Genomic DNA, 15,065 nt, shown 5'->3' with positions numbered 1-15,065 from the left:
AAAATCATTATCTAAGGGGCCGTTCCAGTATTACTTAAGCAGATTTAGTACAATTATTTATCCCCTATTATATTTCTGGATTTGAGCAAGGCATTCGATTTTGTTGACCACGCTATATTGCTGTCTAAATAAGATAAGTATGGTTTACGAGGTATTTGTAGCGATTGGTTTAAAGCTATTTGGAAGAAAGAAGGCAGTGTAAAAAAGGCAGTAAAATAATAAATGGTAAAAAATTAGATGACTTTCTCTAAGTCAATATCGATCGATAAGCTCGATCACAGAATTGATTTTTCCTGCATTTATAGTTAAAATACACGAGTGGTTATTATTTTATTGTTTTAACTCTACTAAAGATGTTTTTTTATTTTAGCTAAATTGCTGTTAAATGTATGATATAATATATTTTTCATAGTATTATTGATAATAATGACTATAGCTTGGCAACTTCGTTCTTAACACTCCCAATGTTACGCGAGGGCCGGGGGGCGTGTAGCGATGAATTGATGATGAAAAACCCACGACTGATGCACGTCACTTCCCTGCACGCACGATTTTACATCCGCGCAGTCTTTTCCCCTGTCGCCCGCATATCATAGGAGTGTTATCAACGAACTTGCCAGACATTTTTTTGATATTTTCCACAGTCGTTTAATTCATAGTTTTATAATTAATTTTTGGATTTACAACTTCTTTGTTATTATTTTTTTGAATATGTATGACATAAGTATTATATTAGACATAATAGTAACAGTTAAACAACAGCCTATGCTAGAACAGTAAAGGTGGAACATGATCAAACCTTTGAAACGTATTACGTCTCACACACAGTTTCCTTAACCACAGTTCTCTTCCTTAAGTTTATCCGACGAAAGGCTACGAAGCAAAGAATGTGGCGACTGGGTGTTTATTTTTAAAACTCTTCATGCTAGACGGGCGGCATGCCATTGTGTACGGAATTGCTTCATTGCGGTCGTATGGAATGTTTTGAACGTCGAAGATATTCGTATGATGCTGAAAATATTTGCTAAAGAAATACATATTGTTTAAAGCTTATGTTTATTTGCGTTCGGAGTTTGTTGGTTACTTTTTTTTCATCATCATCATCATCATCAGCTGATAGACGTCCACTGCTGGACATAGGCCTCTTGCTTGGACTTCCAAGCACAACGGTCTCGAGCCGCTTAGGTTAAAGTATTATTATACTGTGTCTATATACGAGATATCTACAAAATTATCTATATAGAAAAACTAATTATCTATCTATGATCTATATAAAATGTAAGATCCGTGTGTCTGTAAATTGAATACCTTCATGTTAATGTGCCACTTCAACGAAAGTAAAATTTCCTTAGAAAATACCGTAATTATATTTTATTTCTATGCGAAATAAGTCTTTTTTTTTTATCCTTTACAAGTTAGCCCTTGACTACAATCTCACCTGATGGTAAGTGATGATGCAGTCTAAGATGGAAGCGGGCTAACTTGTTAGGAGGAGGATGAAAATCCACACCCCTTTCGGTTTCTACACGGCATCGTACCGGAACGCTAAATCGCTTGGCGGTACGTCTTTGCCGGTAGGGTGGTAACTAGCCACGGCCGAAGCCTCCCACCAGCCAATCACCAGCCAGTCGCTGGAGATCATAGTTTTCTTTATGTCAAATTAATGCTAATATCGTTTATTATTTTATCTAATTATAAATATCAGTATCGCTACGAAACTTGTCCAGGGACTGAAGCAAAATTACAAGGAATAAAATAGTTTTTTTCGACGGATTAATCTAAAGACGAAAGAGACCGTGAAACAATACTGTCCCTTCGAACGGACGTGTGTCAAAGCTATAAAGGAAACCGGCCAACGAATTTGTATACAAAGTAGTTTGATCGGCTTGATAGATATCGTATCGGGACTCGTAAACCTTGAGGCTTTAAGGGTAGGTGAGCGGAACGTTTATTTGTAACTAGCGGACGCCCGTGACTTCGTCCGCATGGTAATCAATGTACACTTTCAAACCCCATTTCACCGTTTTTGGGGGTTGAATTTAAAAAAAATTTGAATTACATTATATTTTGTATGTTTTTTATGATTTATGAACAAATTTTTAAAACTGTAACTCTAAAAATTAAGGACTTGTTATACAAACTTTCAACCCCTATTTCACCCTCTTTTTATTTTATTTTCGCAATAAAAAGTACCCTATAACCTTTACTGTATTATGGTCTTAAACCGTGCCAAGTTTTATTTGAATCTATTCAGTACTTTCAGCGTGGTGTCCGAATAACAAAAAAACACGGACAGACAGACAAAAAATCGAAAAAAATATTTTTAGCTTCAGTATCAATTATATAACGCCCCTCAACAAAAATTTTCAAAATATCTTCAATGTACAGAATTTACAAAATGTAGAGAATCTATAACTAAACGTTTGTTGTTACAAATGGTGTAAGTAAAATCTCAAATTGCGAATAAATGTATAAAATTCGACCAGTTTTATTATACGTATAAATATAGATATAGATGATGTCGTGTAACAATTTTTTTATAGCCTCAATAGTTCAAAGCAGTACAAGCGGTCAGACTCATCACCGAGGGGTGGTGGTTCCATCTCCGCCCCGTTGGACTAATCAGACGTGGTTGCATGCAAAAGCTTATTTATCGTTGAATGGAATAAGTTTGCAATTTGTAATAGAGTGGAGTGTGTGTAGTGTTGCCATGAGTCCGGTTAAAGCCGGACATAGTTAGGTTGTTCTATTCCGTGTCCGGCCGAAATAAACGGTGTCCGGCTAGTCCGGCTTTTGATAGGCTTTACATTTCGCAAACGCGCGAAGGAAGAGTGTGTGTGGGAACAAAATTTAGGGTAATAATCATAAATGATTGATTTATATGAAAAAAAACTTGTCACTGCTGAGCTCGAGTCTCCTCTCAGAATGAGAGGGGTTAGGCCAATAGTCCACCACGCTGGATGCCCAATGCGGATTGGCAGACCTTACACACGCAGAGAATTAAGAAAATTCTTTGATATGCAGGTTTCCTCACAATGTTTTTCCTTCACTGTTTGAGCCACGTGATGTTTAATTAGGCAGAGGTCATATCCACTAGGCCTTCACGGCTTGTATGTAATGTACACAAAATCCCCAATAATGTCGGGACTTTTTACCCAATTGTCAGGCGAAACTGGTTGGATTGTCCGGCTTTCAATTTCGGCGACCTGGCAACCCTAAGTGTGTGTGTGGTGGAATATTCCTAATATTTCAGACTTTTCGTGGCACTGGATGAACTGGATGTGGTTTTCATGTACGCGATTTATTTCAGCGAAGATGTGAATATACTCGGATGAGTGCGTTTTAGAGAATAAAATAATTTAAAAATACTGTCATTTTTATAAAAGTCCTTGACTGTAAAATATTTTAGTCATGACCATACTCGGAAAATCGTATAAACTTTCAACCCCTATTTTACTATAATTTCCGATGTTTTAGTACAAAAATGTAACTCAAATTATGCCATGCAGCCAATAGCGATGCAGCACAACAAACAAAAATGTAACTCAAATTATGACCGATTTGTATTAAAAAAAATTCAACCCCTTTTTAACCTTTTAATTCTGGAAAAATCTTTAATTACATTAAGTTTAGTATTTTTCTGGTAGTACACATACCAATTTTTGCAAATGAAACTTGTATAAAGTGAAGGACTCTCCATACAAACTATTATCCCCTATTTTTACTAGCCGATAATATAATTTCTTCTGAATGATGACATTTTATACTAGCAGATATGTTACTAACGCAACAGAAAAAATTAATACGTCGAAACTGAGGCGCAGAAAGGTGGCTAACTGTCTTGATTTCATTTAGTCGAATAAATAGGTAAACAACGAAATTTATTTCAACAAATAATACCTAAATATTTTCTATAACGTGTGTTTATGAAGTGGAAAAACTATATAGATACCTACATAAACATTTAAAGTAAGTAAACGCAAAACTGTCCTTCTGTGCGCTCGATGGCGTAGCTAAATTCGGAGCACTTTTGCGGTGATTTTGTAGGCTCGTAACATGTCTATAGTGTAAAATGTCTTTGGCTAAGACTGTCACTTATCATTGTATGAACCGGAGTCAAAGGCTTGCCAGTGAATAAAAAATTTGCAACTAATTGTTACACAGCAACTCAGTAGGTAATTGGTTAAATAGCCCTCATTCGCACGAGAGTTTTTTTAACGGACGTTAAATTACGACACACATCTTATTAGTACGCAGCGAGCGCATGCTGTGAGTGGACGTGGACTTAAAAAAATATTTTACTGTTTTATCTTTTTTTATTATGCCTTCTTGTTCATTTTGGAAATGTAAAAACACAAGCCGCAACACGAATAAAGGGAAAGGTGCTACTTTCCATGGGTATTATCATCATCATCATATCAGCCGATGGACGTCCACTGCAGGACACAGGCCTTTTGTAGGGACTTCCAAACGTCACGATACTGAGCCACCTGCATCCAGCGAATCCCTGCGACTCGCTTGATGTCGTCAGTCCACCTGGTGGGGGGTCGACCAACACTGCGCTTACTAGTGCGGGGTCGCCATTCCAGCACCTTGGGACCCCAACGTCCATCGGCCCTTCGAACTATGTGCCCCGCCCATTGCCACTTCAGTTTCGCAACTCGTTGAGCTATGTCGGTGACTTTGGTTCTTCTGCGGATCTCCTCATTCCTGATTCGATCACGCAGAGATACTCCTAAAATAGCTCGTTCCATCGCCCGCTGTGTGACTCTGAGCCTTCTTATGAGGCCCATGGTTAGCGACCAAGTCTCGGAACCATAGGTCATCACTGGCAACACTTATGGGTAAGTATTTGCAATACAAATGACAATTCCGCGATGCTTCGGGGCTCAGCTAACAATCTACGATCGATGTTCCCAAGTAGATATATGTTCACACGACAGCGCTTTTAAAAACGATGCTTTTTTCCAGCGGTGTTGCATTTTCAATTTCACTACATACCAAATTTTAACGTTTTTTAATGTCTGTCAAAATACTCTCGTGCGAATGACTGCTTAGAGCCCATTGTCATACTACTTACGATTTTAAATGTACTCGTAAGATGAGTGGGATATACTCGTAAATATATAATTATGAAGTTTTTTGTACTGAAATTATGAACTAATGATGATTGTACGTTTATGCTTTGCAATTTAACAATTATTTGGTTTTGTATGAAACATAATAACATCTGATATGTAACTGTTGGAACTTCTATTCATTAGAATATTACGAAATGATCTTCTAAAACGCTTCTAGTTTTAGAAGATCACAGCATGAATTAATGGTTGATATGAGGATAATAATTTTCATTTTTCAAAGTGTCCTAAAAAGCGTTAATTCATTATGACATACAATTTTGGCAATCTACTACAAGGCCAGGCCAAAGCCATGTGGCATGTCGATTTTCTCTACAAACGCTATCGCTTCGAAAACTAACAAAATTTTAATTTTTGAAGCGTTAGCGTTTGTAGAAAAAGAATTGCCGTACAGGCCCTGGTCTGCCTCTTTACAGGAGAGAAGATATGGAGCTTGGACTCGTTATGCTACTCCAATGTGGGTTGGTGAGCTTATAGACATAATATTAAACTCTTTCATGTATCTATCTATCAGATGTTACTGATAGTTTCCGTTCCCGTAACAATACGAGCATAAAATATAGATGAAGATAGTTGTGCTTCCCAAAAGTGAAAGAATTTTTCAAATAGATTCAGTAGTTCCAGAGCCTGTTGAATGTTAATAAACGAACAAACAATCAAATCTTTGCTCTTTATAGATAACCTACTTACGAATAGGTACTAAGTAAAACAATAATATTAAACTATATTTTACATCTATTTAGGTGTACAGAACAAAAGAAAAATAAATAATAATAGATAATCCGATAGACGTCCACTGCTGGACATAGGCCTCTTGCATGGACCTCCAAACACAACGATCTCGAGCCGCCAGCATCCAGCGGCTCCCTGCAACCCGCTTGATATCCTCGGTCCACCTAGTGGGGGGTCGACCAACACTGCGCTTTCCGGTGCGAGGTCGCCATTCCATTAATAATAGATAACTTAGAGATTTCATCAATACTTTGCTTTTTCCTATGGTAATGATAACATGTGAACGTAATTTATGTATCGAGGAATATGGTCACCCTTTATAGGTCATATTTACATTACCAAAATCTAGGTAAACTCTTGAACAAAAACAATATGAATTTCATTATAATACATGAATGAATATGATGTTGCCCTCGTCATATCTATTTTTATTTATATTAATTTTATCGTAACGTCTAGTTTGTCTGAATTTCTCATAAGCGAAAGTTAAGATTAAATTACGTATCTATAGCTTGGCAAGTTCTTTGATGACACTCCCATGACATGCGGGCGACGGGAGGGGAAGGACTGCGCGGGTGTGAAGTAAAATCATTTAAAATAAATAAAATCTTTATTGAGCAAAAATAGATACAAAAAAACCATAAGATTGCCTGTGGTCTCCACACTAGATTGATCTGTATCGTGGAGACCAGGTAGGATTTTCTAATGTTTTCCGTTGGACTAGGACTAATTACAAAAATTACAATAAATAGGACTACATTACAAAAAGAAAAACATTACAAAAAAGAAAAGTAAAGTAAAACAGTAAGCAGAAACGTTAGATAGGTGTACCTACACAATTATTTCATAAGTCGTGCGCGCGAGACATACGCTACCCCCTCCCGGCGCGCGCAAACCATTGGGAGTGTTATGAACGAATTTGCCAAGTTATAAAACTTATTTAATAACTAGCGGAATTCGTCTGCGAGAATGTTTTTCACAAATCCTGCGGGAAATATGGATTTTCCGGGTTACATAGAAGTGAACAAAAGAAATAACAACCCTAAATAATAGCAGATAGTTCACGCTCATGAAAAGTCAATCTATTATCAAGATAACGATTTAAAGTAGAATGAAATGGATAATACTGCAAAACATTATATTATTAGCACAATACACTAAACGGTGATTCAAAATTCAAAATTCATTTATTTCAAGTATGCTCAGTTTACAAGCACTTTTGACACGTCATTTGACTATTTGTAAAGTTTCTACCACCGGTTCGGAAGGCAGTTTCTCATGAGAAGAAACCGGCAAAAACTCAACAGTTGCTCTTTTAAAATAAATCGTACAATATAATAATTTACAATTGATGACAACATTATACTTTCTTATAGTTTTACTACCTGTGTGAAGGTGGAAGCTGATCCAACGGCCTCCAAGCATCTTTATCAATAAGGAACTCATCAATGGTGTAGTAACCTCGACTAAGTAATTTTTTTAAGCACATGGCTTAAAGCTATGCATTGACAGGTCCATCACAGTCTTGGGGATCTTGTTATTGAAGAGTACTACCAAACCTATTAAAGACTTTTTTATTCTTTAGATTTGATATAAAGAAAGTAGAGATAAGTAGATAATAGTTATTTATCTACTTATCTCTCTTTTATTTGTTTTTATTAATTAGGCCTTAAATTGGCATGTATATCAGCCGTTAAAATAAGCTGATAATAAGCCTATTTTAACGGCTAACTGCAGGTCAGGCCTCCCTCCTTATAAGAAAGGGGAATTGGCCTATTGTAGCATCAGTTAAATTAATGCTTGTTTTTGTATTTCACAGCTATCATCAAGTTTGTATCTTACCCAATTTTGCAAGTCATACTACGAGTATGGAAACAACATGTTTTGTTATAAGATTGCATTATCCAATTAAAGATATTATACATATTTTAAATAATAATGCAATAAAAATTGCATTATTTTTTAAGTAATTAAGAGATAATGTTATACTAGTTTTGTCCTCCACTTTGCTTCCGTGATATTATTGTCATTATAATTGTTTATTTTTTAGTAGCTATAATGATCAACTAAACCATCTGCTCGTTGCCCAGCAGATGGTGTAGTTGACCATTAAAGCTACTTGAGTAGCATAAATGGCCAAAGTCAATCTCCATACAAACTCGGGCCAAAATTATTCGAATGATACAGAGCTGAAAATTGGCCATAAATTAGGACCATTATTTAGAACTCATGAGGCTTATTTTTTAAATAGGTAAAATCTTTATTTGCCTAATCTAAGTAGTTCCTGAGATTAGCGCGTTCAACCAACCAAATAAACAAACTCTTCAGCTTTATAATATTAGTATAGATTAGCGGACGACCGTGACTTCGGCCGCGTGGAAATATATAAACTACCAATCCCTATTTCAGCCCCTTCTATTTATATTTTTGCATATTTTAAACATATTAATTAGTCGACTAATCATTTTACAAAACTCAAAACATGAATTAAAAACACTTCAACCTCTTTAAACCTTTTAGGGGTAAAAATTTAAATGACATTATTTTTACTATTTTTGTGGTAGTTCACACACAATACAAAATTAAGGTTTGTCCACAGAAACTTTCAACCCCTGTTTCACCCCCTTCTGATTTAATTTTCTTGACAAATATTATCCTATAATCTTCTTCGTATTATGGTCATAAATTGTGCCAAGTTTGATTTAAACTCATTCAGTAGTTTCAGCGTCATGTCCAATCGACAAAATTACGGTCAGACAGACAGATAGGCAAAAACTAAAAAAATATATATTTTTGGCTTCTGTATAGATTGTGTAATGCCCTCCAACAAAAATTTTCAAAACATCTTTAATGTACCGGTAACTGGTTACAGTTTTATTATAAGTATATTTCGTATCCACCAGCTCCTTTGCTACGTGATAGATAGGTAGTTTATAATACACTATAAAAGCATGCAACTAAAATCGCACATTGTTTATAACTACTCATATACATCAGAGCGACCGTGCAAAATGTTTTTTCTTTACACGCTGGTAGTGTTTGTGATATTCGGGTGTTTAGTGTATTATCATTTCACAAGAACTTTTAAATATTGGCAATCGAGAAATGTTCCCGGTCCACAACCATTGCCATTCTTTGGTAATATAAAAAATTACGTTCTCAGAAAGTCGCTTGCTGCAGAAGTACTTAAAGAAATATACGATGAATATCCAAATGAAAAAGTAGTTGGTATTTATAGAATGACTACGCCCAGTTTGCTAATAAGAGACCTAGATTTGGTAAAGACGATTTGTGTTAAAGATTTTGATAATTTCGACGATCGCGGCATGGAATTGAGTGAAAAGGGCTTAGGTACTAATCTTTTTCACGCTGAATCAGACATCTGGCGGCCCCTTAGGAGTTTAGTTTCACCTTTATTTACAACAAGTAAATTGAAAACTATGGTCCAATTAGTCAATGAAAGAGGCGACATATTTGTTAAGCACATCAAACAAATTACTGAAGTGAAAACAGATCAAGAGATGTACTCACTCGCGCGGAAATTTACAATGTCATGTATTTTTGCATGTATTTTTGGACTGGACGTTAGCTCAGATAGTAACTTGCTCGTAGAGAAAATGTCTAAAATTGATAAATTGTCATTTACAAGGACTTTTGCCCAAGATTTAGATTTATTATATCCTGGTATACTAAAGAGATTTAAATCTTCTTTTTACAATGCAGAACTCGGTAACTTTTTTGTTAATTTAGTAAGGGACAGTATGCAAGCCAAAAATGGTATACCTTCTGACAAAAAAGACTTCATAGATTTAATTTTGGAAATCAAAAATCAAGGCAATATTTTGGAAACTACAAAAATGGAAGACATGGTAAAATTAATAGATTCTGCAAAATTGACTGATGAAGTAATAGCGGCTCAAGCGTTTACATTGTATGTAGCTGGATACGAAACCAGTGCGGCTACTGTGGCATTTATGTTGTACGAACTAGCAATTAATCCTCATATACAGGATAAGCTCATTTTTGAGCTCGATGGAGTACTCGACCGACACGATGGAAACATAACGTATAAAATAATTAATGAATTGACTTATATGGGAAAAGTATTTAACGAAACTCTTCGAAAATACCCAATATTAGATATACAACGACGGGCCAATGCAGAATATAGTATACCAGGGACGAGCATTACTATTGAGAAAGGGACAATCGTGTTAGTACCAACATTGGCTATAAGTCACGATGAGAAGTATTTTCCGGATCCAAGCAAATTTGACCCAGAGAGATTTTCTCCCGAGAATGAGAGCAAAAGACATCCTTGTGCTTTTATACCTTTTGGTACCGGTCCTAGATTCTGTATCGGTAAGTTATCTGATTAAATAACCTCCAACAAAATACGTACTATTATTATTAAGGTACGTAAAGTAAGTGACAAAGATTCTATTCCTAAACCCCTTCTTCTTAACTAAGCTGCGTTTTTCTAATGTGTACTCATCAACGATTCGTGGGTAGCAAATGACTCTGCAGTTGGCAACGTGCTGCTCGTGTAAAATTAACCTAAGGGCTTAACGTGCTCATTTATTCTGCGGAACACCATACTGCGCGTGACCAGATACGCACTTGGCCGGTTTTTAGTACTTGCCATTACCTACAGCGGCAACAGAACTAGGTACATAATCAAAATTCAACTGTATAACTATCACGGTTCATGAGATACGAACTGATGATGGACGAACGGAGGGACGGGCGGACGTGATATTGATGATGATATTTTTCAATATATGAACTATAAACATACACGCACAAATAACAAAGATATTTGTAATTTTGTATGAACGCCCATACAATCTAACGAAATTATTAATTCGTGGCTGGGGCGTTTTTCAGGGATCCGAGGCAGTGCCGCAATTATGATCCTTTAAATCTCTGTAACTCCGAAAGTAATGATCGCAAATATCCCTTTAGAAAATTGCTTTACTATTAGCATACAATTAAAAAAACTTTTGTGTAATTAGGATTAACCACAGAACATAAAACACTTAAGCTACACTGGGATTACCATAAAATAATTTGTTGCAGGTAAGCTTTTAGCTAAAATCCAGAGTCGCGTATGTCTGATGAAGCTGTTGAACCATTTCCGCGTAGAAGTCTCCAAGAACACGCCTAGAGCCCTCTCATTTGATCCACAGCGTGTTGTTCTTGCTCCAAGAGGAGGGATTTATTTAAATCTTATTCCAAGAAAATTAAAAATCATTATATAAGGGGCCGTTCAAGTATTATGTAAGCCGATTTAGTACAATTATTTACCCCCGATCCCTTTTGTCAGCAAAAGTAAGCAGACCTCATATCCTTCTCCCATGCTTACGCATGCATATGCATATGATTTCGTTTCATTTGTGAGAATCTCTAACTACTGCTTACGTTATACCATCTGGAATACCCAACTCCCATTTCATCAAAAATAATAATCAAAGCCAAGGCAAGCTGCACCTACAGTACTTAAGTAAAAAGGACAATCGAGCAGAAATTATTAATTATAGACCTATAACTCTAATTACTATATTTTCGAAAATCTTTGAAAAGGCAATGTACACAAGGATGAATCATTTCATTACTGAAACAAATATTCGTACAAAAGAACAGTACGGATTTCAGAAAAACAGTTCGACAACAAAAGCTTGCTTTAACCTGATCAAGCTGGTCACATAAAGCTTGAATATTGATACTATATTACATATGAATACCAGTTGTTACTATATTTCTGGATTGAGAAAGGTATTCGACTTTGTTGACCACGCTATATTGCTATCTAAAATACATAAGAATGCTATATGTGGTATTGCTAACGATTGGTTTAAAAGCTATTTGGCAGTGTACAAAAGTCAGGAAAAAAATAAATGGTGAAAAATTTTATATCAAAACTTCTTTTATCATTAACTCCTCTGGGGTTCCACAAGGAAGTATTTTGGGGCATTAATTATTCTTACTATACATCAATGTCTTGCTAAATTCTTCTAAACATCCCTGTATATTATTTGCCGATGACACAACTCTAATTATTAAATGTAAAAACGAAGCTTTATTTGAATATGATATAAGTTTTACCTTCAGTGATAATGATAATGATAATACAATGGTTGGTAAGAAATAAATTACAAATTATTATTGACAAGACTAAATTTGTTGTGTTTTAAACTAATAGGGCTAGAGAAAAACCGATTTCAATTCAATATAACAATTCAAACATCGAAAAAGTTAACACAATTAAATTTTTAGGTATAAAACTGGACTGTCATAGCGACTGGAAGGAACACATCGAAGATCTATGCAATTAAGGAAACAAGTTTGTGTATGTCATTAACTAGAGAGGCAGTCTCATGCATATCATGGATACGTGTCATCTGTACTTAGTTATGGAATAGCTATTTGGGGCAACTCGGTAGATATGGATGGAGTTTTTAAGAAATGCATTCTGGCAATAGTGGTTTACTTATTTAAGACGCTTAAGTTGCTACCGCTTCCTTGTATAGACATTAAGGAGATTTGTATATTTGTGAAGAATCCTGAATATATTAGAACTCGTGATCAATTAATATCTTATACTGAACTAAGACAAAAATAGACTACTAGAAGAATCGTTCTGTATAAAAGAAATGCTTATTGTATGGCCATTCAAATCTATACTTATCTAATATATAAAATTCTCGTGTCGCGGTGTTCGAACTTGAACTCCTCCGAAACGGCTCGACCGATTTTTGTGATCCTTAGCGTGATTGTCGGCCAGGGTGGAGAATCGGCCAACATCTATTTTTCATCCCCCTAAATGTTAAGGGTAGTCCACCCCTAAATTTTTTTTTTTATTTTTTAGGCAAAATTTTTTGTTTTTATTTTTTTATGACACAGCATACAAAAATACATACAACCCTAAATTTTCACCCCTCTACGATCAACCCTTATATTTTATTTGTTAATTAAAAACTATAATTTTTTTTGGTAATTTTTTTTTTATTTTTTGATGACTTACAATAAAAAATCTCATAATACTTTCAATTTTTCACCCCTCTACGATCAACGCCTATTTTTTATTTGTTAATTATAAACTTTAATTTTTTGCCAAAAACCCTAAAATAGCCCTTTTCTTTTTCCCATACAAATGATTTGTAACTAAAACGTAGTCAATTTGAGCTTTATTGTTATTGTATAAAGTTCATATTAATAATAATTAGAAAACGGGGTAGGGGTAGGGTAGTGGTAGGGTAGGGGTAGGGTAGGGGTAGGGTAGGGGTAGGGTAGGGGTAGGGTAGGGGTAGGGAAGGGGTAGGGTAGGGGTAGGGTAGCGGTAGTTGAAAGTTTACATCGAGTTTCACGCGGACGAAGTCGCGGGCATCCGCTAGTAATAATATATAATGAAGTTCCAAGTTCGATCACAAACTTTTCCTGCTTTTAAATTTAAATTACACTAGTGGTTATTATTTCATTGTTTTAACTTTACTAAAGATGTTTTTTTTCTTTTAGCTAAATTACTGATATATGTACCTATTATATATATTTTTCAAAGCATTATCGATAATAATGACCTATAGCTTGGCAACTTCGTTCGTAACACTCCCGATGTTACGCGTGGGCCGTGGGGCGTGTAGCAATGAATGAAAAACCCAAGACTGGTGCACGTCACTTCCCCGCACGCATGATTTGACACCCGAGCTGTCTTTCCCCCTGTCGCCTGCGTATCATGAGAGTGTTATCAATGAACTTTCCAGACTTTATAGCAAATATTATACTATGACATTTTGACATTTATTTGATATTTTCCACAGTCGTTTTTGTTATTAATTTTTTAATATGATTTACATAACTATTATTAAGCATCAGCGAGCAAATTTTTACCAGTATTATTGTAAAATATTGGTAAAAATTTGCACGCTGATTTAATCAGTAAATTGTGTTGGAAATCATACTATTATTGTAAGAACTATTGTAACCCAGAATTCAGCAATTATATTATCATTATTATTTTTTTTGTCTTTTATTTATTTGGATACAAAATTAATACAAAACACTATTTATTATTATTATTATATTATGCACTTTTGCCATCTTAAAGGTAGTTCATTGATCCCTTTGCTAAAAAACCATTTAGTACGATATCGTGTAGAAACCGAAAGGGTGATTTTCAGCCTCCTCCTGGTAAGTTAGTCCGCTTCCATCGTAGATTGTATCATCACTTACCATCAGGTGCGATTGAAGTCAAGGGTTAACTTGTAAAGAATAAAAAAGGGGTTACGCTAATAGTCCACCACACCGATCCAATGCGAAATGGCAGACTTCACACACGTAGAGAAATAAATTCTCAGGGATGTAGGTTTTCTTACGGTGTTTCGACGGTTTGATCGACACGTGATAATTAATTTCTTTAAGTGCGCATAGCTGAAAAATATGAATTTTGCTTTGCTTTGGACCGGATTCGAACCTACACCACACAATCCGAATCGAAGGCAGAGATCATATATGCACTGGGCTATTACGGCTCTCATGGTGAAAATAATGTAAAAGTTATTTATATAACGACGAATACGATCACCATTTTAGGTCAGTAATAAATAATATACATTTTTTTACACCAAAATCTAGGTAAGCTCTAAAAAAACAATATGAATGTCATTATAATACATGAATGAATATGATGTTGCTCGTGTGAAATTCAGAAATCATTCGCAAATCCCGCAAAAATTATGTTTTTTTTCCAGACTGGTTTGGTCATATTTAAAGAAAAGTCATAATTATCATGATAAAGATCAAAAGTAGAGTGAAATGAATAATACATCTACAAACATTATATTATGAGCACAATACACTAAACAGTGATGTAAAGCAAGTAGAGATAAGTAAACAGCTGATAAGGTTTCAAATTGGCATATCAATCTTTGGCCCCACCAGGTGTACTGACGACATCAAGCTAATTGCAGGGATTCACTGGATGCAGGCGGCTCAGGATCGTGATATTTGTGAAGTCCCTACAAAAGGCCTATGTCCTGCAGTAGACGTCCATCAGCTGGTATGATGATGATGATGATATCATCCTTATCAGCTTCATTTAACGGCCCACTACAAAGTCAGGCCTCCCTCCTTATAGAAGGGAATTTTATTATCTTCTTCTCCTTTAAGTAATTATGTATTATCTCCTTCTCCTTTATA

General features: G+C 35.4%; 1 protein-coding gene across 1 annotated transcript; it reads left to right on the top strand.

Moving 5' to 3' along the window:
- Positions 1 to 8,881: 8,881 nt before the first annotated feature.
- Positions 8,882 to 10,249, top strand: LOC112043444 (cytochrome P450 6B1-like). The gene has a single exon (XM_024078851.2). It carries the CDS (start codon positions 8,882 to 8,884, stop codon positions 10,247 to 10,249), a length of 1,368 nt encoding a protein of 455 aa, XP_023934619.2.
- Positions 10,250 to 15,065: the final 4,816 nt, after the last annotated feature.

Source organism: Bicyclus anynana, chromosome 12 (genome assembly GCF_947172395.1).
Source record: "Bicyclus anynana chromosome 12, ilBicAnyn1.1, whole genome shotgun sequence".
In the NCBI taxonomy this organism is placed as follows: domain Eukaryota; kingdom Metazoa; phylum Arthropoda; class Insecta; order Lepidoptera; family Nymphalidae; genus Bicyclus; species Bicyclus anynana.
This window is presented reverse-complemented; position numbering and strand designations above follow the sequence as displayed.

Coding starts and splice junctions, on each gene's coding strand:
- LOC112043444 (XM_024078851.2), top strand. CDS start 8,882: ATGTTTTTTCTTTACACGCTGGTAGTGTTTGTGATATTCGGGTGTTTA.